Source organism: Lemur catta, chromosome 4, assembly GCF_020740605.2.
Source record: "Lemur catta isolate mLemCat1 chromosome 4, mLemCat1.pri, whole genome shotgun sequence".
In the NCBI taxonomy this organism is placed as follows: domain Eukaryota; kingdom Metazoa; phylum Chordata; class Mammalia; order Primates; family Lemuridae; genus Lemur; species Lemur catta.
The window spans coordinates 56,483,975-56,509,867 of NC_059131.1; the positions used below are offsets into that span (position 1 = coordinate 56,483,975).

General features: G+C 53.5%; 1 protein-coding gene across 3 annotated transcripts in view; it reads right to left on the bottom strand.

The window, feature by feature from the left end:
* SFXN5 (sideroflexin 5) overlaps positions 1-25,893 on the bottom strand; it is a 126,529-nt gene that overhangs the window by 27,102 nt on the left and 73,534 nt on the right. The window contains exons 11-13 of one of the 3 annotated variants that reach the window (XM_045549853.1): positions 12,007-12,122; positions 10,003-10,088; positions 3,180-3,297 (exon numbers count right to left, since the gene is read on the bottom strand). In XM_045549853.1, coding sequence (XP_045405809.1) covers positions 3,180-3,297; positions 10,003-10,088; positions 12,007-12,122 — 320 coding nt within the window. The remainder of the gene's footprint in view (positions 1-3,179; positions 3,298-10,002; positions 10,089-12,006; positions 12,123-25,893) is intronic. The other 2 variants (XM_045549855.1, XM_045549854.1) reach the window with 2 other exon arrangements.

Genomic DNA, 25,893 nt, shown 5'->3' on the forward strand with positions numbered 1-25,893 from the left:
AATTGGGAGGGTGAATGGGGAGAAGGAGGTCCTCTCAACCAATTGGCCGACAGCCTTGGTGCCAGGGGTCACAGATAGGCCTAAAACACCCCAAAATGCCCGGGCCAGCCTGCATCCTGTTGGGGTCCATGCAGCTGGGGCAGGAGCTCTGAAAATCGTGCTTCCACCCTCCCTTCCTGGAGGACAAAGACCTATTATGTAATGATTATACTCCACCCAATCTGGAGACAGATGCTTGGGTTGCGATAAGAGGGGCTTTGGTTAGGTACTCAGGAGAGCTAACTTCATGCCTATTTGAGGCAGGCATCGGGGCAGAGCCGAGCCTGGACTTTGACATGCAGCCTCTGCGAGGCCAAGCAAGGCAGCTCACTTTCGACCACCTCTCCGCAGCCAGGGCTGGAGGCAGGGTGGGTGAACAGCTATGGCTGTGTTTTTGCCCCAGAGCAACACCTGCCGAAGACCCACAGCACTCCTAGACCCTCCCTCCCCCACATCGCAGCCCTCATCTCCTTCCTCTCCTGGCTGCCCCATGGCTGCCCACGGTAGGCAAGCTGGCTGAGTGAGGAGAGAAAATCAGGCATAGAACACAATCAGATGCAGCATTTCCCAGGGGCTCTGGACTTGGAGTGTGGGACCTCTGGGGTTTCCTTTCCCATCAGCACCGGTTTCTGTGACCTTGGGCTGGTCCCATGGCTGCTCTGGGTATCCGTTTCCCCCACAGAGCCGGAGCATGGGAAACTAGATGACCTTGAAAGTCTTTCCAACCTGGATGGTCAAGGATTTTCTCTGCCCTGGGTCCCTCCCTGAAGCTCTGAGCACAGTGGAGTCTACAATCACACAGTGGCTGTGATGCTGGCCTAGAACCTCAGGCTCAGGCTGACTGCACAGAGATGCAATCCACGGCTTCAGGGAGTGCCAGGCCCCGCTCTCTGGGGATGAGGGTGCCAGAGACCACTGAGAAATACCCTCCCGCCCATCATCAGGACTTGTGGGCAACCTGCAGCCCTCGGCTCCATGTGGAGTTCCCAGGCTGCAGCTTTCCCGGGGGGCGGAGCAGGGGGAGCACCCTAGTCTCCATGACACGGCTGAGCCCTGGGGCCAGGGGATGAGGGTCCTGCTGACACATAGCACACACCGGGCTCCTGTCCTGGTGTGCCTCGGGTGGTGTCCCCCAAGACAGGAGCCCCAGCCCTGCCGGAGTCTCCTCCTTGAACTCTGGAGCTCTGGAGGGAAGCGACCCCAGTTCTCACCCTCCAGGGACCCTGAGGCCTGAGGCAGGTCACCCCCTCCTACTCTAAGACCCCGGGACTCCAGCCCTCACGGCCCCAACACACCAAGCCCTTATTTTCACCTCCCCTAGGTCCCCTCCAGGAGCGCTCACCCCTCGCACTGCCTCCCTCGGGGCCCTACCCGCAGCAGGGTGAGTGCTGAGGCCACAGACTCAGAAGTGCCTCTGGCCCAGCCCCCACCTCCTCATGAGCTCAGATACCCCAAACACCCTCGCTCAGCCACCCATGTCCCGAATGCCCCCCTCCCCGTGAAACCCCAGCAGAGAGGACCCCGTGGCCCTCCCTGCCACGCACTCCTGGGTGGCCCCTCACACCACCCGCCAGGCTCCCCTGACTTCCTGGGTCAGCTGTCTCTCACCCTCCCCTCTGGGTGTCTCAAAGCTCCTCTGTAGTCCTCAGACCCCTGACCCACGCCCACTTTCCTCTCTGCTCTGTCACAAGAACAGAGAAGCCATCAGAACAACTCCCTCAACCTCCCCAGCCCTGAACCCCACCCCAGCCACATCTGCCCCCCTTCTGCCTACTACTGCAGGGAGGGGCGCTCCCCCTGCCGAGCTCTGGTCCACCCCTCTCCCTGGGCTTTAGTCCCCCAACACCCTCCTCTGAGCGTGTGCAACTCCCCTCCTGGTGCCTTCCCTTGTATGTTTATACAAGCTGCATTCTCTCCTGTTTAAAAAAAGGAAAGATAAATAAATAAAAGCCTCTCTCAATCCCGCATCTTGTTCCAGCTGTGGGCCTGTTTCTCTTTTTCCCCTCAACACCAAGCCTCACTTGTCACCGGGGCCCTGCCCCTCAGCGACAGGGTTTGCCTTTATCACCTGAGACTTCACTGGATGCTCTTTAAACACACGGAGTTCCACCTCTCAGAAGGGCTGACCCTGTGGACGGCCCGTCCATACCCTCACCCCTCTGGGCCTGGCTCTGCCCTGTCCTCCCTGGCCACTTGTCCTTGGCCCCCCGCCAGGGCCTCTGTCCTCCATGTGCCCTCGTGTGCCCATCCACCTCACTCGCTGCTCTCCTCACACCGTGCCTACTCGTGGCGCCATCTTGTGAGGTGGTACCTACACCTGCCTGGCCGTTCAAGACCAGAAAGCTGGGTGCACGTCCTCCCACCACGCGCAGCTCTTCATCAGATCCCGAAGAAGCTGCCTCCTGACTCTCTTCTTAAGGACCCACTTCTCTCCATGCCCACTGCCAGCAGCCTGGTCCAAGCCGCCACCATCTCTCACTGGACGCCCGCCACAGCCTCCTGCTGGTTCCTTCTCCTCCCGAGCTCCAACCCAGCTTTGCGATGCAGCCACAGGGACCGTCCAAAAGCAGAAATCTGTGTCCTGCCCTGCACAGCCCCTAGGACGACACGTACCCTCTGTGCTTCAGCTTCCGAGTTCCCAACACCCCCAGCCCCAGCCCCTCACCTGGCCCCTCGTCTCCCTCCACTCTGTTCCGCTGCAGACTTCGGTCAGCTGTTGGCAACGCCGGGTACCACCTCACCACAGCACCATCATGCCGGCTGATCCCCAACCCTCGGGTCGCCCCAGCCCTTCTTCACCTGACCCGCTCCAGCCCACGCTCCAGGCCCCAGTGAAATGCCACTTCCCTCCAGGCTCGGTTTGGTCTCCTCCCACGTCCAGCTGACCTTCTCCCACCCAAACACTCCTTGAACTACATTTACCCTTCTCTGTTTAATTGCTGTGTTGGCTACTCAACCCCCAACTCTGAGAAGTCAGACCTGGGCCAGTCTTGTTCAGGGTTCTAGCCCCACTGCCTAGCACAGTGCTAAGGAGTCAGTGCTGCATATTTGTTAATAAATGAGCAACGGCTGGCTCTCTGCCCGCACCCCCCCACCCCGCCCCGCCTTGCCCATGACCCCCGCCCCCACTCCCCACTGACCTCTGACATCTGCGGGAAAAGGCTGATCGCCAGCGGCAGGGCCAGGCCGAAGGCTGCCAGGCACACGAGGCTTTGCACAGGGAGGAGCAGCCGGGGGCGCGCCTGCAGGAGAGCCGTCCTGTGGGGGAGAGACCCGAAGATGAGGTGGGCTGGCCACTAGCCACCGCGCTGGGTCTCACTCAGAGTCTCAGGGCCCAGGTGGCATGGTTCTTGGGGTCAGTGCCAGCCTGCAGCTAAAGAGATGCAGCAGATTCTGTCTTCGGGGCCTTTCCCAACCGGCACTCCTCTCCCCAGGCCCCGCCTTGAAGGACATTGCTGGTAGAACTCTCAGCGACTCAAACCATAACTGAGCACTTGTGGGGCACCCACCCACCGTGTGTCCAGCCCTGCGCCAAGAAGGCCGTACGTGGGAGACACTGGAAGAAGATGTCAGCCCCTGCTCCCAGGAGACACACAGGAAAGTAAGACTGCTCTCAAAGGCAGCACATAATTAAACAGCAAACAAACCAGACTAGGCGCGGAGTTCAGGGGAGAAGACAAAGCACACACACATGCATGCGTGTACACACACACACACACACACAGCCGGGAGGAGGTGATCCTCTTCTGTGCCTGAGAACAGAAGACACCCCACTGGCCACCTCACCAACTTCAATCCAAGAACCACAGGGGGGCAGTGACTTGTCCAAGGCTACGTATGCCGGAGACAGGCAGAGTGCTGTCACCCCAGCTGCTCCCAGCTCCTACCTACAGGCGCCTTTGCAGTGTCATCACCAGCTGGCACCCACTCCCCATGGCCAGCTTCAGAGGGCAGGGGAGGGGTAAGATAAACCTCCCTCCAGGGCCCTGGGTCCTCCAGCTCCCAGACAGCGTGAGGGCCATACCAGCTGGCAGATATGCCTTTGCCATGCTCATCAGAGCTTTCCATTTTGCATAATGTAGCGGGGACCATGGCACTCCACTGGGGAGGCCTTGGGGTGCCAGCAGGATGGATGACTAGAACATTTGCCAGTATCCCCTGGCAAATAAATCTGACCTCAGTAACCGTGTCAGCCTCCACGAGACCTGCTCCTGGCGTGAAGGGGATACAATCGGGCTCTTGCCCCTCCCTCCCTGCAGCAGGGCTGGCCATGGCCACAGGCAGCCCTCGGGGGCAGGGCCAAGTGTAGGGTGCAAGCAAACCCCATGCCACCCTCACCTCCTGGGACAAGAATCCCAAGAGCACTTGGCCCTCAGCAGACAGCAAAATTGGGAGCGGCAGTTCTCAAACTTCAAAGTACATGGGAACAGTGTGGGCAGCTGGTCAAAAGTGCAGACTCCCAAGAGCCCCTTACAACCGTGAAGTCCTGGTTCAGGGTAACTCCCAGGTATTAAACCTGGGGATTTCCATTTTAAACACCCCTCCCTGAGTCTACAGTGGGATCCCAGGCCACACTCATGAGAACCCCTGCCCCAGGGTGTTCCTGCTCAGGTTTTAACAAAGATCTAGTTACCTGTAAATTCTAAGCAATTAAAAGAGCCTCAGCCTGGCACACAGTAAGTGCTCAGTAATTGTGCATCAGTATTGTGTGATTAGTACCCATTTCACCTGGGGGAAGGAGGTAGGGTCCTGGTGGCTGTGCTGTCCTCCAGCCCTTCTACTGGCCCAGACCCCAATATCTGTCGAGCTATTGAATTTAGCCTAAATTGAGCTTTTGGAGAGGGAGGTTTCCACAGGATTAAAAGCAGGACAAAGGTGCTAAAATCAAGCTCAAACCCCTCCGATCCCTCAGTCCCACCCCCATCGGCACCCCCATCCTCTCCCTCTCCTCCGTGCCAGCCCCACACCCTTCCCTGGACTCCAAGGCCTCCTGGGCTTCCTTGGGAGTCGTGGAGGGGCCGGGAGTAAGGCCGAGATGGGGTCTGAGATCAACGTCTTAAGCAGGACAAGGAGTGTTGGACACAAGGCTCGCCAGCCCCCCTCAAACTTGTGCAGGAGGCCTGGAGCCCTGCTCACTGGGGCCTGCCCTTCTGTTCCAGGGGCAGTGACAAGAGGGTGTGAAGTGTCTGGAGGCACAGCCCCGAGGGCCACGGAAGGCAGGGAAGGGTGATCAGGAGAAAGAGTGAAGCTCCCTCCCTGGCAGGTGAGGAGCAGGCCATGGGCTCAGTCCTGGGGACCTCCTGGTGGGGACACTGGACAGACCCCCTTCTACACGGGGCTATAACCTCAGCTGGTCTCTCAGTGGTGGCTGGCTGAAGTTCCCACTGGCAAAGGGGTCCAGGAAGCCCCAGCCCTGTGCTCCCAACTCAAGAAGGAGGCAGGCCCAAGGCTGCAGCCAAACAGGAGCCTCCGGAGTCCCAGCCCAGAGCAGGCTCCAGCCCAGAGCAAGCCAGAGAGTGAACACAGCAGGACAGGGGGAGGGGAGGAGAGGGAAATGGCAGGGAGGGATGGGAAAGGCAGCTGGGGGAGTTAAAATATGCAGATGGAGAGATGTGCGAATGCCTGGGAGAAAGAAAAGACCCGGAGCCCACGGAGGGAAGGAAGCTGGGGGAGTGGACTCGGGGACCCACCATGGGGGGTGTGGCCTGGACCCCAACCCAGCTTAGACCCAGCCTGGTGCCTCTGCCCGGCCCCCTCCATCCCAGGGCCAGGGAAGCTTGGCTGGGGGTGAGCAAGCTCCAGCCCTCCTGATCCAGCGCTGGCAGCTGCCTCTCAGCTGGGGGCTGATCCCAGCCCTGGGTCTGAAACTGGCTTCCTCCTCAGCACGGTTGGAGCTGCAGGCAGGGTGCGGAGTGTGAACCCTGCAGCCTGCAGGGAGGGTGCAGTGGAGAGTGAGAGTGAGGGGATGCCACCCTCGGAGGTGACCCAGTGCTCTGGGCTGGTGGGGGGAGGCTCCTCTGCTTCCGACTTCAGTCTCTTCCTCTCAGTCTCAGAGTCTAGGACACCTGAGCACGCTGAGCTCCCACCTCTGTTATCCCAGCAGGAAACCAGGGACCGGGGCCCTGCCTGCTCCTCCCAGACAGGATGATGGGGAGGCCAGAAGCGAATGAAGCTCGGTGGGTCCCAGCCACAGCCACACAACAGCTTGTCTCCCCCATTGCTGCGCATTCCTTCAGCACTTGGAGTTCAGCTTTAGTTTGCACTCCATTAATTTGCAAGTAGGCTGCTTCGTAAGTGTTCTTTTGTTTTTTTCCCTGGCTGTCCTGACTCCCTTGCTCAACCAGGGCTCCCCAAGTGTGGAGCTGCCTCCCCCACCAGCGTCCTCAGCAGAGGCCCTGTTCTAGTGTCCCTGCACCACGAGGCTGTGGGGTGTGGGCCCAGCCCCTGCAAAGAGCCAAAGAGCTGCTGGATGTGAAAATGCAAAGCCCCAATGAACGAGGTGATGCAGGGGCAATGTCCTCATGTTCCCATGGGAGACTGAGACTGAGGGGGTCTCCATAACCACACCAGCCTGGGAGGAAGAGGAGGAGCCAGAACTGGATTTCGTGTTCCCACCAGAAGTCCCAGCCCGCTCTGTTACATAGTCCTGCCTGGACTACCCCTCAGTCCTGCAATTCCAGGGTTTATGTGACACCAGCCAGTCTTTGAGGGCAAAATTTTGGTCTTATTTATCTTGCTGTTCCTGGGAGAACCTGGGCTGGACACTTTTCTTCTCCCCAGAGACCCTCCGAAGAGCTCCAGGGGAGGACCAATGAAATACAAGGCTCCCAGAGGACAGACTCCCTACGTCTCACTACCCTACCAGAGGGGCTTCTTTGGACCCTGAGCTGAGTCAGACTATGTGGCACCCCAGACACTAGGCAGATCCCGGACGGGGGAGGTTCAGAACTAGAATCACCCCACTTCCCATAACTCCCAACGCCAAGTTTAAGCCCCCAAGCCAATGCTACACTAACCATCACTCCACTTTCTGCAAACTCAACCCAGAGGCCAACTGGGAAGGTGTCACAGACCATGTTTTTCCCCAGCAAATTCCTGCAGAAAGACAGGTCCCTGGATGACCTTGGCTGAACCAGATCCCCATGCCTTCTTGTAGTTCTTAGGATAACTGTAGAATGTGCTGGGAATGCAACATCCTGAGACAAAAAGGGACTATCTGGAACAGCCTGGGCTCTGTTCCCACTCCTTCTAGAACAGGATGTCCTGCAACACTTTAGCCCAGAAATCCCATTTCCCCCAGGGTATGTGACCCAGGGTGCAGTGCTTTTGGGGTCCCTCAGTTGTAGTGTGATGGGCGGATGAGACTCCATCCTCTCTTGGCAGCTTTCCTGAGCCTTGGTGGACCAGCTGGTCGTGAATCCTAGGCTTCTCTTGCCCCTCGAAGCCTATCTGTGCTTTGCTTGACTTGCTGTGTGAGTGTCCTGTCTCACCGGATTCCTGGTGCAGGTGACAGAGTAAGCGGTGCCCGCTGAACCTGCTTCCCAATCCCAGGGTTCAGGATTCAGCAGTCTCAAAGAGAGAAGCCCTGCCTTCCTCATTTGCCCCCTTGTCTCCTTGCATGTACTCGTAGTCACTGGTATTTGGGGACAACCTCAGTTCACCGGGGTGTGTGGGGGGGGTACATATATAAAGGTCAGGGGCACAGAAGTGATTGTTCTCCCAGGATCTGTTTATTTTTGTCTGTTGCAAATTTCCATATCAGATCCATTTTTTTTCTTTTTTCTTTTTGGAGACAGGGAGGGTCTCTGTTGCTAGGCTAGAGTGCAGTGGCATCATCATAGCTCACTGCAACCTCAAACTCCTGGGCCCAAGTGATCCTTCTGCCTCAGCCTCCCAAGTGGCTGGGACTACAGGCACATGCTACTGTACCCAGCTAATTTTTGTATTTTTACTAGAGATGGGGTCTCGTTATGTTGTTCAGGCTGGTCTTGAACTCCTGGGCTCGAGTGATCCTCCCGCCTTGGCCTTCCAAAGTGCTAGGATTACAGGCGTGAGCCACCATGCCCCACCTAATTTTCTTAAATCCCAGTACTCAATGCACTGTGCCATTGCTCAGGTAACCCCAGAGGCTCCGCCCTCTTCTAGGACGAGAGGGACCATTCCTTTGGCGGGGCACACAGGGCCTCTCATCGTCTGGCCCCAAGCACATTTGCTTCAGCCAGGCTGGACTCTTCCATGTCCACACAACAGGCCTACACTCTGCCCAGAAAGCCTTCCCTTCCTGCCCTCAGGGTCAGCTGCAGCCGCTCTCTGGGGAATAGTCTTCCTCTCAAGGACACCTTGGCCTCATTCACAAACTGCCCGCTCTCACCCGCAGCTGACCTGTGTGTGGGTCCTGCCCATCTCCCTTATAAAAATACAGGCTTCCTGGGGTCAGGCCCCAAGTCCGCCCCTCCCCTGCCTCCACACAGGGCAGGGCCCAGACACATGCTGATTACATGATGTGACGTGAAGACCCAAGAGGCAGCAGTATGAAGAGCCCAGGCTTTGCAGCCAGAGTCCTGAGCCACCCCTGGAACTGCTATTTCCTAGTGTGTGACCCTACGCAGATGATATAACCTCTCTTTACCTTCCTCTCCTCATCTGTAAAACAGGGATATCATATACTTACCTCACTGCACTGTTGTGAGGGTTAAATGGGAGCATTGAGTCACTCACTCATTCATTCATTCCACAAACAGTTATTGAGCATCTACTATGTGCCAGGAACTGTGCTAGATGCTGTGCGGAGCAGTAAACAAAAGGATTCACTTGCCTCCATGGAAATTACATTCTAGTGGAGCAGATGGATAATATATAACTAGATAAATAATCGCAGATATTGATAAGTGCTGTGAAGAAAAATAAGGGGGTGTGAGGCGAGAGGAGGTAGTGAGTAATGGTGGCTGCCCTGATGGGGTGGCCAGGGACGGCCTTTTTGAGGAGGTGGCATTCGGGCAGAGACCAGACTAAGAGAGGACTGGGATGTAGTGCTTAATAAATGTCAGTTTCTATTATAATTAGTACTGGGGAATGAGAAGGTCCCCAAACTGGGGAGAATCTCTTGCCCCAGAACCCCAGATGGAGTGCCCCAACCCTGTCCTTATCCTACACGCCCCCAGTTTCAACTGAGGCCTTGAGGTGTCCCCACTGGGCAGAGCCCCCAGGAGGATGGGAGGGAGGGAGTTCCCACTGTCACCTGCACAAGCCAGGGGTCTGCACCTGCAGGCACCCTCCACCCAGGACCCCTCCCAGGTCTGCCCTAACCCCCAGGGCCTGCCCCCACCGCTCAGCCGCTCCTCCCAGCAGCCTTCCGGCTTCCCGATTCAACTTCACACCCATTCATTAATAGAATCACTCTACTGTTGTTACCATGTCCCCTTATTTCTTTACAGTCATGACAAATATGAGTTCTTAGAATGTCCCTCTGAGGGAGGGGGGGGGTTACCACTGTTTGTATTTTATAAGCAGAGATCTGAGGTGGTGATTTGCCTCACAGTAGGTGCCTGCGAAGGGTGCTGCTGGCCCCAGGCCTGGGGTCTTCCTGCCAGAATCCTTGGACTCTGCTGTCACACACGGCCCTGCCCTGTTCCCTGAGCGCGTGAGAGCACACACACGCACACGCAAACACGCACACGCCCCGGAACCACCAGCTCCTCAGGGCAGGGCCAGCCTGGTCCACCCCGACGGCCCTCACGGCACTCAGCCCAGGGCCCTGCGTGGTGAAAGCCCACGAAATCTCACAGAACGATTCCAGTAGCACCTACCTGGGAGGGTCTGAGCACGGAGAAGGACACTTGCCACCCTCTGACAACAAGGGGGCTGCCGGCTGCTCCCCAGGCCCTTGCCCTGGGCCAGCCTGGTCCCCTTCCCTCCGGCCCTCCTCCCGACGGCGGCCCCTCGGTTCTGGCTGCCCCAACTCACTTCTCCAGCATGGACATGACGATCGGGGGTAGCACCAGGATGGGCATGGGCAGGACCACCCGGGTCAGCGCCGTCTCCAGCAGGGCCTGGGGGCGGGCAGAGGCTGTGGTGAGCGGGCGGGGGTGGCCGGCGGCAGGATGGCAAGCCCCGCCCCGAGCCCCTGGCTGTGTGTGCCACTGCGGAGCACATCTGGCTGAATGGCATTATTCATGGAATTGCTCACGAAGCTGTATCCCCAACAATAGAAAAAGCCACCCCCGTCTTCTTGCCACACACATTTGAAAGAGCAGATTCCCCTCACCTGCCACATGTGGGGGAGGGGTGGCAACACAGAAGCCGCCCCAGGAAGGGGCCGTGCCAGGGAGATGGCGGGTGCAGCCGCCCACCCCGACATGCAGGGCTGGGGAGCTCTGAAAACAAGCAGGCCGGAAGGACCAGCACGATAGTGAGCCATGGTGCTCATGGTGCTGACGGAGGATACAGTTTCTGGGGCTTATTTAGTTGACATCCCTTAAAGACAAAGATTCAGAGGATCTAATCTTGCATCTCCTGGCTCGGGATCAGTCTTTCTCGGTGACAAGAGGCTGGCCTGGTAAGGGGCACGTGCCCCTGCTGAGCACCTGCAGGGTTTCCATCAGGGGTCTGCCTGGGCCCTTGCTCTGGGGGCTCCCATGGGATTCCTGGGCGGGGAGGGGGTGTCACAGTCCAGGACTGGCATAGCTCAGGGCCAGTTCTGCGCTGTGACAGCTATTCCAGTGAGTTCCTTTAAACCGCCAGGCTCCCCGACCTCAGAGGAGGCTCCAGGAGCTGCTCACAGCCCACAGATGCCCGAAGTCTTTCCCCAGACAGCCAGGAGCTGGGCGAAAGAGGCCTAGGGTTTCCTTGCAGTTTGGCACCACAAGGAGGAGTTGTCATGTTGCCTCCCTCACAGGGGCTGGGGAAAGAGTAGGGTTGGGGTAGGAGACTAGCGTCGGGGAGGAAATTAAGGATAAACCCCCTCTGATGATGGGCTCAGGGCTGAAAATTTCCCTCAGGAACCTGGGCCTTTACAGTCAGCCTCAGGCAGGCCTGGGAGAGGGTCCCTCCAGTGTCCCGAACAGGAGTGGGGAGGACGGGAGGGTCTAGTGCCAGTGCAGGGAGCAGAGAAGCAACGTGGGCATGGCACCCCCAGGCCCTCACCCCTCACAGGCCTTGGAGGGGCACTGACTTGGATAGGGCTCTTCCCAGATCCAGGGCCTCATGACAGGGGTGGGTGCTCGGCCACCTCACAGCTGGCAGCCCCACCCCCTCTACCCCGGCCCCATTCCCAGCACTCAGAGGCCAGAGCTCAGGGCAGAGGGACGAAGCTGCTAACTACTGTCAGGACGAAGCTGGAAAAGCACAAGGAAATGTGCACATGGACTGAGTTTTTTTAAATTAGGATTGCTAGAGAGGGCGAGACCAGTGAAACTAGAGATGAAAGAGCGTCTTCTTGTGACAAAATATTCCTCTCCAAACATTGGCAAGCCTGAAATCCCTCAACCTCAGTGCACTCACTCCCTGCAGCAGTGCCTGCCAACCCAGAACCACAAACCATGCACTCCCAGGCCTCCCCTTCTTACCCAAGAGGACTTGAAGGCCCAGGGAGGCAGGGCCCCTGGGGCCTGGGGAGGGGAAGAAAGTTCTAGGGGAGGCCCTGGGGAGGGTAAGAAAGTTCTGGGGGAGTCCCCTCTGCCCTCACCAATTAACACCTTGTCTGGGTGAGGTGATCTGAGAAGCTGGGTGAGGGGCTGACCAGAGATGGGATGTTTCACAGCTGTGAGGGACTGGGGGTGGGGCAGGCTTGGCTGGGGCCAGACCTTGAGGCCTGGGGCTCATGCAGATGGAAGGCAGGGGTGGAGTGAGGCGGAGACATCAAAAGGACAAAGCCAAGGTACCCTGGAGAGAAGCCCCCAGGAATGAACACGGCAGGGGAAAACCAATCCCCTCCCTGTTGCTGGCCTCCCCACCGGCCCCTTGACCCACGTGTCTGGCTGCGATCTTGGAGGAGCCCACGAGGTTGCCATCACCATCCAGGACATCAATCCCTTCCTCCAGCTCCCCGTACCGCATCAGGACCACGTTGCAGATATTGGCGCTGGCTGGAGAGAGAGGGGTGCAGGGAGCAGGGTTGAGGGGAGGATGTCGTTCCCCGGGGTGGGGGGAACGCCACTGGGCTCCTCCATCTCCCAATCCTCCCTACCCTGAGCCGCAGTGGGCAGTGGGCAGAGGTTGGGGAAGGCGAGGTTCTGTTGTCCACCTGCCTATCAGCCTGGCAAAGGATGTGGGGGCCTTGGAGGGGTCTGGCGAGCACAGCTGGAAAGAGCCAGTGTTAGGGAGGAGGGCTGTTCAGGGCTCAGAGAGCGGCCACCTATCAAAGTCCCGCCCTCCTCTCCTCTGGGCCGGGCCCTGCAGACAGGCAAAGTGGTGCCCATCTGGGAGGGCTCTCCGGCCTGAAGACACATCCCCCCTGGGGCCTGATGTTTCACCATCAGCAACTCAGGCCCCTGGGCTGCCCCTTTCTTTTTAAATGCCAGTCTCCACATCCATCCTGCAGCCTCAGAGTGAATCGAGTTCCCAGAGATTTGCTTCCCTGACAGCAGGTGCCAGAACAGGCAGGAACCTCAGCACTCACCCAGCACCACCCCCTCATCATATGGATGGAAAACTGAGGCTCAGAAAGGGGGACTGACTTATCTGAGGTCACACAGCAAATTGGGACAGAGCAGAAAGGCTACAGTGCCTAAGCCTTTGGACACCTGGGGATGCGAGGTTGGGGGACACAGAGTTCAAGGCAGACCTTCTATATTCTTGATTCCCGAGGTTGAGCCCCTTCCTTAGGTGTGTCCCCTCCCCTGGCCTCAGCTGAGATCTTGGGGGCCTGGGCTGAGGGGTGGGTTCCTTGCTCCTTACTGAAGCACTGGATGCTGACATCGGGGGGCCACCCGTGAGCTGGTGACTAGTGCGGGAAGCCTATTTCTGCTCCCCTCGCCTGGGACTCGCGTGGCTGGGCCCGGGCCCGTGGCCCAGTGCGGGGCCGCCCTCGCCTGAACTCCTCCAGCCCTGCTTCAGGATGGAAGTGGGGGGACTTGGGAGTGGTGGGCAGGTGGGGAGTGGGGGGTGACAAATGCAGAGCCCGCCTGCCTCACTCCTCCCCCCAAAGCGCCTTGCTGTGTTTAAAGTTTTAATTTTTGCTAATTAATGTCAATTAATTTTGTATAATGAGTGTTTAATTTTGGGGAGTGTGTGAGCCTGGGAGCGACTGCAGTTCTGGGCTGTGAACGCTGATTAGCATCAACACCTGCTGCTTCCCCCCTCCCGCCAGTGGGGGGGCACCAGGGTTTGGGGAGCTGGAGGGTGGCGGGGCCTAGTGGGCAGGCGGACTGGGAGGGAGACCACAGATGCTCCCAGTGCCCAAGCCAAGGGCTGGGAGCCGAGCCGTCCAGGGTGCCCACAGCTGGGGGACGGGGTTCTGCAGGTGAGGCGTGGCTTGAGACCCGGGGGTCTCTGGGCCTCAGTCTCCTGTTTCAGTAAGTGGGGAGGTGGAAAAAACAGAGGGGAAGACCGAGAGGCTCTGCAGTCTTTGGAGAAGAGAAGCAGAAGGCCAAATACAGTTCTGAAATGTATTTAGAGCACAGACGCCATCTTTGAGCCTCTCTACTGTGTCCGCGTGGCGCTCAGCGCAATGGAACCCACAGACAGACCCTCTGTGGCTGGGAGTTGCCCTGCACCCCTCCTGCCCCACGGTGGGCATGCTCACCTGTCTTCAACGTGGTCTTGACCAGGGGTGATTTTTTGATACATTTGACCACGGCTGGAGACATTCTTGATGACCACAATCTGGGGGTGGGGATGCGGGCTGCTGCCGGCATCTAGCGGGCAGAGCCCAGGGATACCGCTAAACACCCCACAACACACAAGACAGCTCCTACAGCAAAGAATTACTGGGCCCCAAATGTCAACAGCACTGACACCGAGAAACCTTTGTTTTAAGCCCAGCCAGAGACGACAGAATTAGGAGGGTGAATCTGAGGTAAGGGAGATTTGATCAGCAGGAAACAGGTGGAGGAAGAATTGGGAGCCTGGGTTTGGGGACATCTGGGCTTGGGTTTCAATCCTGGCTCTGTAACTCTCCCTACTCACCCCTAGAGGTGAGCTTGTGCCAGTCCCAGGGCCCCCCAGGGCTCAGGGTCCAGAAGGGCCCCCCAGGGTGGCCTCAAGAAGCTGGCACCCAGCCTCTTTGTGCTGGGGACATGCCCTCTAGTGGTGGTAGGGATGCTCTGCATCCCCCACACCCCTGGGGCTGCCAGGGCCTCAGTTCCCAGGAGACCCAAGGAAACCACTGGATAGTGGGATGTTCTGCCCTGAAAGGCATCAATCCCTGCCCTCGGAGTACCCCTCCTCCACACCACCACCGCCGCCATTCCAGGAAAGGCAAGGTTACAGGAACATGGTCCAGGGGATGAGCATCCTCAAGGTCAGGGGGCTGCCAGCTTACGCCAAGAACTTGAGCCACTGCCACCTCAACGCCTGCTCAGCTTCCCTGAGTGTGAAAGGAGCAGCCTGTAGGGTCTCCCTGGGATTCCTGGGTGCTGGCTGAGCTCACACAGAATGTCAACCCCCACACCTGTGCCCACGCCAGATGAGGGGACGCTGGGATCACCTGAAACATCTCTAGGCCCCATTTGTGTGTGTGTGTGTGTGTCTGTGTGTGGCAGGGAGACAAAGAGGAGACAGCGTGGATCTGGAGGGGGTGGCAGGCCAGCCCCAGGCTCATGGTGGCATCTTGCTTACTCTCTGCAATCCCCAAATGTGAAGTGCAGGGCTAGCAGGACAGAACGGGACTTTGGTTCAAACACAAACCCACTGGAGACAAAAGATGCAGCATGAAAGGAAGTGAAGGCCCAGCCTTCTTCCCCTCAGACAGCCCCTTCGGGACATTTTTGGGGGTGACAATGCCCCCTTTCATCTAAACTGCCTGGATGGAAAAAAGAGAAAATCCTAAAAGTCACCTCAGAACGATGGCAACCCCCGGCTTTCTCCCTTGAACAGCCAGTTCTTACTGCCTAGTCAGATGGCACATGCCTTATAATCTCTTCTATTGACTATGTACACTAGTTGTCCATTTATTGAGCCCCTGCTGTATGCACAGGCTACTAGCCATCCCCTCCTTTGAGCATTGAGAATGTCAGTCTGTTACACTGATTTCATTTCCATGATCTCATCCACAACTTTTGATTCCGTCAGGTCACTTTCAAACCTTCCCTGGTCCCTCCCATCCCACTCCTGACAAGTCTACCTCCCGTGACAGGGACACTTAGAGCCTAAGCAAATGGTGGGGGGAAGAGAGATAAAGAAAGCGCAACCATAGGCCATGGGTCTTCTCTCTAACACATGGGCAAAATCTATTATTGATGGTATCAGCAGGTTAATTAAGCAGTCTGTTAGTGATAATGTTAAGAAAGCTGGCATATTTTCAACTCAGATTGTCACCATTCAAGACTCAGGCATAACTGATGTTGGAGCAGCAATCCTGGGAGATATCATGGAATGAGATGGGGGAGGGGTAGAGAGAGAGAGAGAGATTTTGCTTCTTGCTGATGGCAAGCTCAGTGTCAAGTCCTGAGGAAAATACGCTCTTGACTGCTGCAGATGTTCTCACATCCGCCCCACTGCAATGCAAAATCATGCAGATTGCGAACAGCTAAGGAAGCAGCCAGTGTAGAAGGGATAGTGTGGGGAAGAAGAAAGAGCAGTAGACAGAAAGACAAATGTACCAGGAAGTTCTCCAAAAGAAGACCACAGGGGAGCCTTCCTCCTGAACTAATGCAGGAATAGACAGCAGATCATGCAGCATCCTTGCCCGGCAACACACCCACCTGTCGGGGACATGAACTGGTGGTAAAGCAGTTGTGTCAACTACCACGGAAAGGACCATTTGAACATGGAGGTGGAGCAATGGGCTATTGATTTGGGGAGAACAAAATATTATAACTCCTCAATTCTAAGATACATTTTCCTATATTTTAAAAATCATGATGTGCCTTACAATGAATGTCAGTGGGGAGGGGGGAACCTTATCTGTTACCCCAAACAACTGCCTGTATGTATGTGAACTTAGCCATGCGTAGAGGTATCTGTTCATTCAAGTGTCACCTCAGCTGACCACAGCAATCCATACAGAATTTGAACTTAAACTTAGATTCCTAATTGTTGCCTAAAACATCTTTCTAAAACTTACGCTATAATGGAGCACGGACATGAAAAGTTATTGTACATGCAGAAGATCGTCTGCCAGATACCAGGCAATGCAATTAAAGACAGTAGAAATTGCCAAACCATAGATAGCTACCCTAAAGAAATGCTTGCCCATATGTACAAAGAGACATTTACAAGGATGTTAATTATAGCACTGTTTGTAAGAGCAAATAATTAGAAACAACCTAAATGTCCACCATTAGGGAACTCACATGGGAAGATCTCCAAAACAAACTGTTATGTGAAAAAAGCCACTAAGTATGTACATGATGATTTACTATATGTAAAACCCTGTAATTGGTATACACACATATGTGTGCATAAATCCACAGGTTACATTCTGGAAGGTTCATACCTCACAGAGTGGTCCCCTTGGAGAAGAGAACTCAATTGGAGAATTAGGGGTTGTTGAAAGACTTCCACTTTCTTTTATGCCAATTTTTTCTATATTATTTGAATTTTTACAATGAGAATATAATCGTGCTTCCCTAATTTAAAAATTGAAGGAAATTGCCAAACTTCTTGAAGGAGATCATGGAAATTTTAAAGCCAGCAGGGATTGGTGTGACCTATTCACGGATCCCACACTTAGGGATTTATATGTCAGAAACTTCCTAAAGAAGCTGAGTAACTTTAGAAATATTTTTTCCTTCAAGTAAAGAAAAAAAAAATGAAACTGCAAGAGCAATCAAATCAGAAATGCTGACAAAAAATTCCCAATATTCTTTTGTATGCTTTGAAATTATTACTGTCAATCTCAAAGGGGCTAAAGGAGTTGAGATTAGAGACAGAGATTACAAAATGCAATGGTGGCCATGACCCCGTGTTTAGTAACAAATGTCCAAAAGATAATTAGAAAATGTGAAGAAAGCTCAGACTCCAACTCTGGCCCTGAAGAAAGTGACTTGTATTGAATGTGGAAATGAATGCTTGCTTATTCCTTCCAATGAATGTTAATTATAGTTCTCTCCTTTTCTGAAAGGCTATTATATTAATACCTCTTATAACTGAGGCATCTTAGAAACATGGCATTCAATGTCTAGTTAGAAACCATATTATAAGAAATGGGAGGCCAGGCATGGTGGCTCATGTTTGTAATCCCAGCACTTTGGGAGGCTGGGGTGGGAGGATTGCTTGAGGCCAGGAGTTGGACACCAACCTGGGTGACATAGCAAGACCCCATCTCTACAAAAAAATAGAAAAATTAGCCAGGTATGGTGGTACATGCCTTTAGTCCCAGCTACTTGGGAGGCTGAGGCAGGAGGATTGCTTGAGCCCAGGAGTTTGAGGTTGCAGTGAGCTATGATGATGGTACTGCAGTCTAGTCTAGGCAGCAGAGCAACATCCTGTCTCCAAAAAAAAAAAAAAAAGGAAATGGGAAACTGGGAAAATATATTTATCATATATGATAAACAAAGGGCTACTAATATTCATCAATGGAGGGTCATGGTGACTGACTCTTAGTAGCTATTCTACCCCCAAAAGATTAGTCCAAACTAATAGTAATAATCCTCCCTGGTCAGTGATTGGTCTAGGAAGGGACATGTGACACAATTCTAGCCAATGAGGGATATCTACTGGGGACTTCTGGGTAAGGTCTCCTCCCATCTAAGGGGTGGGAGGCAGACAGCTTCTTGTCCTCTGGACATTGTCGGGTCTTGATGTGATGCTTGAAATTGCTGCTGCCCTCTCTTGAACATGACAGGAGCTAGCCTGAAGATGAAGCCTACCGGGAAGCCGACAGAGCAGAGAGTTGGGAGGAGGGCCCTGGATGCCTCCCCTAAGACTTATCCCTTTGCAAAGTAATAAATTCCTTTATTATTTAAGCCAGTTTGAGTTGAGAGTTTCTGCTAAGTTCAGCCAAAAACATGTGTAAAATATATAAAAATTTTAAAAAATTATTAAGAAAAAGATACAATGATCAAAATCATAGGAAGATATATGAGCAGGCAATTCATAAAATATAAAATCCTAATAAACATGAATTCAATCTTACTAACAGTCAATGTCAGATTTCTGAGTCTCAGAAAAAAATCAATTTGCAGCTGTTCTTTATATGTCTTGGAGACTAATCCTAATTGGTTAAATGGTTTCCAAATAGCTATTCCCAGTCTGTGGCTCATTTTTCCTCACTTCGTTGCTGGTGTCTTCTATCATATAGTTTAAGATGTAGTCAAATAAACAATACTTTCCTTTCTGGTATATACTTCTCATGTCATTAAGAAACTCTACCCCTACTCCAATGTTCATCTACATTTTCTTCTAAAAGTTTGAAACTGTTACTTTTCACATTTAGGTCTTTAATCTACCTGGAATTTATTATGTGCATGGTATGAGATAGGGACCTCCTTCTTCTCTTTACTATTTGGAAACCCAAATCCCCAATATGGTTAAGAAAAGGTTCTCAGCCACACTGGGCATTGGAAAAATGCAAAGTAAAATGAGAAATGAACCCTTTCAGGTGAACAAAAATTTAAAAAGATTAACACCAAATATTGAAGAGGTGTTGAAGAGGACATAGGGAAACAAAAATTCAAACCCTGCGTAGGGTAAAAGCCTGTGTGCCCACTTGGCAATATCTGGAAAAGCTGCAAATGTGCATACCCTCTAACATGCCCATCCGGTTCCTAGGTACATGTCCTAGATTGGTAATTCTCAACACCGGCTGCACAACTGAAATCAGATCTGAGGGCCCAGATCTAATTTTTTTTAAGTACTAGATATTCATCTTCCCACCAAATCTGGTTTTGTTTTAAGCTCCCCAGGTGACTGTAATACAGATCAACGTTTGGAAACCCTGCCCAGATGAAACTCTTACTCATGTGCACGTGGACATGTGCACAAGGTTGTTTAGAGCCAGACTGTGGTTTAATAATGAGAAACTGGAAACAACTTAAATGTCCCCAATTAATCAACTATGGGTAGTCATATAGTAGAATGCCTATAATAGCTGAAATGAATGTATATATATTAACACGGATAAATCTCAAAACCACAATGAAAAGCAAGTTTCAAAAGCAAATTACAATATGATACAGTTAATACAAATTTAAAAAATATATAAATAATACAATTGATGGTTTATGGTACATAAACCATATAGACTGTAGATCAGCAGCCTGCCCTGGGGAGAGAAAGAAACCAGAATAAAAAAGGTAGAAGGCATGAAGGGCTTTGAATGTATCTAATATTTTATTGCTCTATTTCAATTGTCTGTATTAATTGAAAAATTAAATTTCATAATTTAGAAAAAAGCCGCCAAACCAACTGTTGTGGCTATTAAAAAGGATAAGTTAGAATCTTATGACCACCATGAAAAGACATCCAAAATTTATTGTGAGGTTAAAAAGCAGTTTACAGATTAGTATACTACATGAACCCATTTGTATTAACTTGTATTTATAGAGGCATATTGACACTATATATCAATATAATAAATAGGCAGAGATTCACACACTTTTACATGTTAACTTGAATTTGGAGGGATATATACTAAACTTGTCTCTGGAGAGAGAAGTAGGATAGTTAGCTTTATACAAAAGTTATGTATTATCAGAAAAAAATAGAGCCATTTTCATTAAAACAAACAAACAAACAAACAAACAGAGCACAATAAGACTCTAGTTGCCAATCTGGCTCCAGATTGGTGATGGACAAAGCACTTCCAGACTCCACTTTCTCAACTGCAAGGAGGGGAAGGTAAGGCCGGCCTCCCCTCCCCTTCTCTCTTCTCTCCTGCCTCCCTTCCTGCCACTATTTTGTTGGCAACATGGTAAATGATTCAAATGATGTAAAAGGGTAAATCATAAAAATTAAGTCTCCTTCCTGATTCTGATCCTTAGTTTCACCCCCTCCCCATCTGTATGCACATTTGTAGCTTGACTAGATATTGCCAAGTGGGCACACAGGCTTTTACCCTACCTGCAGGGTAGGAATTTTTGTTTCCTCTTCAACACCTCTTCAATATTTGGTATTAACAATCTTTTAAAATTTTTCTTCATCTGACATGGTTCATTTCTCATTTTACTTTGCATTTTTCCAATGCCCAGTATGGTTGAGAACTTTTTCTTAACTACATTGGGCATCTGGGTTTCCAAATAGTACAGAGAACAAAGAGATCCCTATTTCATACCACACACAAAAATAAATTCCAGAGGCAACCTCTGTAGCCATGTTCTCAGGTCCCTGCCAGAGATGGTCCATGCATTAAAAGTGTACATGTATGTACCTCACCACCGTTACACACATACACACACACTCTCTCTCTCACACACACACATACACACTCACACACTCAAATCACAGCAGAATACAACCCCTCTGCCTTTAAAGGAGTGATGATTATCAAAGAAGGATGCATACCCTAACATTTGCTTGATTTCACAATAATCACCATTATTCCACCTGAGGGGCGGTGCTAAATGGCACAGATTTTCTTTTAAATAGCTTGAGAACTTGGGGAGAGTTTCACAACCCATACTGAAGTGTTACCAACTCAGGACTGGGAATTTCTGGATTGAAAAATCAGCTTGAAAATCTAGGTGTAGGTTGACTCTGAAGTTTGGAATCTGTTAATATAAGATTCCTGCTAACACATCCGTCTTCGAAAAAGCTCCCTTTTATCACAGCTGCTCCCTAGTTTGAGCTTCTTCAGTGGTTCCCCATTAGCCATAAGATAAAGCTCAAACGGTAAGCGAATCCTCAATGCCCCAGCATGCCCTCCCCAAGCAGGCCCCTGCTCCTTCCTGCTCTCATAACCCCCTCCCCACTGCCTTACACTTCCCCACTTTCTCTGCCTTCTAGATTTTAGGAATTATAAAACCTCAACAGCATTTACTGAGCACCTACTATTGCCAGGTCCTGAGCAAGCTGCTCAGAAACAGGTGACTTGGTCACGCGTGAGTGACCCTATAGCTTTTTGGGCCCATCCACTAATCAGACACTTCCCGGAAACACAAGAGTCAGGCAGCTCGTTCCAATAACAGACTCATTTTTTTTTTTTTTTCCTGTCTTTCAGAAGATCCTGCCACTCTTGTTGGGCTCCCGCTTATCAGAGCTCCTCTTGACGTGTGGAGCCAGAATTAAACAGACTCCTTTGTTCTGGGTATGCTATCTTTAGTAATGCAGTTGAAATATGAGTGAACGTCATCAGAGGCACACGCCACGCTGTGGACCCATTCTGAGCACACAGCCCACAAAATCCCCAGGTCTCTGTCCTGAGTACCTCGGCCGAGCCAGGTCCTGGCACCTTTACGCTTGCACAGCTGCATTCTGAACAGCAACGCTTACCTCAAACCTCGTGAGACCTCATCGGCCCACCTCGACGGATCTTTTTAGATCCTGGTACTCTTGCCCATGAATTCACAATCCCTGCCAGGCCAGTGTCCCTGCTTCTTGAACGTGAGCCACAGGCCTCCTCCGTCCCAGGCAGTCATGGAATAACTGGAGGGGATGAGACTGAAGACAGAGCCCTGGGACACACCACTACATGCTTCCCTCTGGCTGACGCGGACCCACTGCCCACGTCCTCTTGGGGCCTGACGCACACCAGGGGCCCATGCCAGTTCTGAGGCTGCCGCCAGCGCTGGCACTCCGCCCAGCCCAGCCTTCCTTCCACGGCTCCTCGAAATCCACACCACGGTGCTCACATGTTCCTTTGATAACATGGTCTCATGATCTCTCTTTTTAAAAACAAATGCCCTCTCCCTAAATAATGTAGTTCATATTAGATTCCTAAAATCTTAGAGGTGTTAGAAGGTGATTTAGAGATAACGAAATTCTAACGAATTTCATCCTCTATAAAACTTTATTGCACTTGTCAGTGGAACTTTTGCTTTTTGTGCTATTTTGGGCATTTGAATGCCTATTAGCCCCAAATAGTAAGTTCTCTAATGGCAGGAACGTGTCTTCTCTGGTTCTTCCCATCCCTGATTGGGGCAGGTGGAGAGTAGTGGAGCTAGAAGAGGACTAACATTCACTAGGTGCTTATGATATGCTGGGAGATTGTCATGTTTAATCTCCATGAAAACTCCGATTAGTGACACCAGTATCCCCATTTTACAGATGGGGCACCATGGCCAGGGAAGGTGGGAGAACGTGCCAGGAAGGCCCGGAAAGGGGTGGGCCCCTCTACCCTAGGCCTGCTGGCTGGAAGAGTGGACCCAGTGAGGGTAAAAACTTATACAAGAAAACAGAACACCCAAAAATGATTTTTAAAAATGAAAAATATCTGAATAAATGTCCAGGTAGCCACAGAATCTGGTCACCTTTGTCATTAGTGTGAGGCTCCACTGCAAGAGCCTGATCTCAAACCTTTTGTAAAAAAGCACTTATTTGATCACTGAACAAACCCACACTGAGCACCGACCGTGTGCCCGGCACAGTGGGGTCCTGGGGCTGGTGATGAATGAGACCAGTCCGGTCTTGGGGCACTCCCAGTCTGATGGGAGAGGCGCACTTGGAAACAAAATGGGCAGTCCCCAAATAGACACGGCCACACGCAGAGAGCTGTAGAGGTAGCTGCAATCTAACCCTGACTGGGACTCCAGCGAGGGCTTCCAAAAGGAGATGGTTTCTAAGCCAAATCACAAAGCCCTAGCGGCCAGGAAAGAGGCCGAGGTGGTGGGAGGAGCAGGCATCCAGGCAGCAGGGCCCCGTGCAAAGGCCTGGGCCCAGCTAGAGGCAGGAGAGGATGGTCGCAAGGTTCACTACAGCTGCAGTAGGGTACAGCAGGGCACGAGCAGGAGCAGGTGCAGGCAGGGACTCATGGCATCCAGAGGCGTCTGAGGGGCCATGAATGCCGTGTGGAGCACCACTGCCCCAGATAGAGGGAGCACATGTGCCAGGGCCCAGGGCCCAGCTGCTGCAGGCACACCCTGCTGCCTCCCACTCACAGGGCACGAGGCTCTGACCTGGGGGCAGGCTCTCAGCACTCAGGCAGCACTGCCACGGCCCACTCCTGGACGAGGGAAGCAGGGTGGACTGAGCACGAGGGAGCAGCGCAGCACGGGAGGGATGGATGACATGAAGACAGTGTGTCCTGGGGGTGAGGGGGCCTGGGCGTGGGGGAGCAGGTGTACGGCATGTTGGGTGCGAGTGGGCACAAGGCCTCCCAAAGACTGCCCAGACACCCTGAGCAATGCACTCACTGGTGAGCTCAGGGATCTTTCCATGGCAATGAAATACATGGTGACATTTACCATAAGGGACTGCGGGGACAGCACAGGAAGAAGTCACTTCCTAGCAAAGGGCTGCTGGGGCCGCATTTCCGCTGCAGGCAGGAAGGCTATTCTCCATGGAAGGCGTCAGCTGGCGGATGCTTAGGGCCCAGATGGGGGTCTTCACTAGCACATGACACACGACACTCATGGCTGTCCCCTGCTCCATGTGGATGCAGTCAGGCCGCCGGGGGTGACCTTCAGGGCTTCCATCCCTCCACCTACACACACCTACACAGTGTCTGTGGTGCCAGCCACATAGATGTGCTTGCAGAGGTGACACCTGGGGTCTCCACCTCACTAAAGCCCCTGCCCCACCCATCGCTGTGACAAGGTGTGCCTATTCCTCTGGCCGGTGTCCGCTCTGGGACCTGGCCCCGGCCCTCCCTCCTGTTGGTAACTCCTCCCAGCGCCCCCTCTCCCAAGGCCTCTCAAGAAGTCCGTGGGGCCTGCAGCCCGTGGAACCGACTCCACGCAGGGAGTGTGGTGGCTGGACCTGGGGGTGTGTATTTCCCGATGCCTCCTCTATTGACCTTTAATTACACTGTTTGCCCAGCTTCCCAAACCATTAACTTCCACCTCACAGCGACCATGCGTCAATTAACAGAGGGCCTGCTCTGAGCTCGAGCTCCTGAGCACAATTAGGCGTGACAGTCCACAAATAAGAAAGAACTAGAGAATTAATTAAGGTCTAAGCAAATTAATTACCAGTCCCCAATCGATTCCGATGCCAGCACACATGCTCCTGAGCTCACCGTCTTTCCCAATATCTCCTTGTATAAATAGAAACAGATTTCCCACATGACTGCTGTTCTAGACCAGGGGCACAGCACGGCCCTGAAACCACCTTGGCTGCAGTAAGCATCTCGGGGCTTCCCACGTACACACACATGCGCACACGCATCAGTGCACACACACACACAACCCTGGCTGAAAACCCAGGCGAGAACGTGGAGGCCCTGAGTAGCCCCCGCCACCTCCGGGCCTCAGTTTCTCAGCTACAGCTGGCAAGGGGTCCTCCAATCAGGCTGGAAATAGCCCCAGGCTGGGCCCGGAAGGCCTGGGCTTTGGCCAGCTCAGTGTAACTTTAAGTGAGTCTATAAAATGGGAACGGCACACTCCGCCTTCAGACCTCCTAGCACAGAATGAGAATGCGGGGAGAAGAGAGGCCTGCTGGGGGCACGAGCACAGCTGTGCAGACCCCTGGGAGTGCTGGGCTCTGCTAACTGGGGGAGGCGTACGGTCATGTCAAGGAGGTCCCAGCAGGAAGGGGCTGAAGGGGGTCTGGTCAGAGGCCTCATTTTCCGATGCGGAGACAGAGGGCAGTGCAGGGTGGCAGCAGGGGACTTAGGTGCCAGCCCAAGTGTCCTACACGTGTGTGTCTCAGGCTTCTCTCAGGCAGCGTGTGGGGCCCAGAGAGGAGAAGTCTCCCCCAGCCTCCCAGACTTCAGGCTGGAGGCCCAGGAGGAGCAGGGCAGAGCAGTAGGAAGAAGCGACTGACTCCTGGGAGCCTCCTTGTTCCCCTGAGCTTGAGTTCCCGGCCTGCCTAGGAGGGTGGGAGTGAAGATGTGGCCCCAACCACTGGGCACACAGGCCTCTTCGGGACCCTCCTCACCCTGAAGAGCCCCTTCTGCTCCACTCTGCAGACACATCCCAACAAGCAGGGTTTAATATGATCACTCCACTTGCCTCAACCACTTCCCACGTGCACTCGCAGCTTAGTGAGTCCTGTCTCCCCATCATGCCAGCAGCCCAGAGGGGCAAAGGAGCCTCTACCAGGTAAAGTGTGGCCTGAGCCAGCTTCTCAGCCTTTAAGGGTGGCCCAGCCTGGTCCGGCCTAGCCTGCCTTGGAAAGCAGGAGTGAGCACTGGCAGGACTTAGGCCCTGTCGGAACCCAGGGGGCTCAGAGATGCTCTTTCCTGGCCAGGGGTTCCTGGGGATAAGATGGAGGAAGGCCAAGTGCAGGGACTGCGTGGTGGCCTGGGAGGACCACGGGGTTTTTGAGCCCCTGGTGGGTGAGGCATTACCTACTCATCTCACGACTGTGTCAGTACTGACTAGGGGACCCGGCAAGTGCCCATTTGCAGGTGGGACTGGGATGGACACCAGAGCCAGAGAGACAGAACCGGCCCGTGGGGAGCAGAGATTGGGGCTGGCGGTGGAAGGCAGGCAGGACTCCACACAGCCAGGACTTGGGCAGCTGGGCCTGAGGAAGAAGCCAGGAAAGGCCTGCTTCTCTCAGGATCCTGGCGAGGTAGGACTGCCAGGGCTGCGGACCATGCTGTGTGCAACCTGTGCAATGGGCTAGGGATACACGGGATCTCAGGACCCCTGGCAGTGGCTGGACCTGTGTGTGGGGGCAAGGAGAAGGTGGGAGGGGAATCAGGCTGGAGCCTAA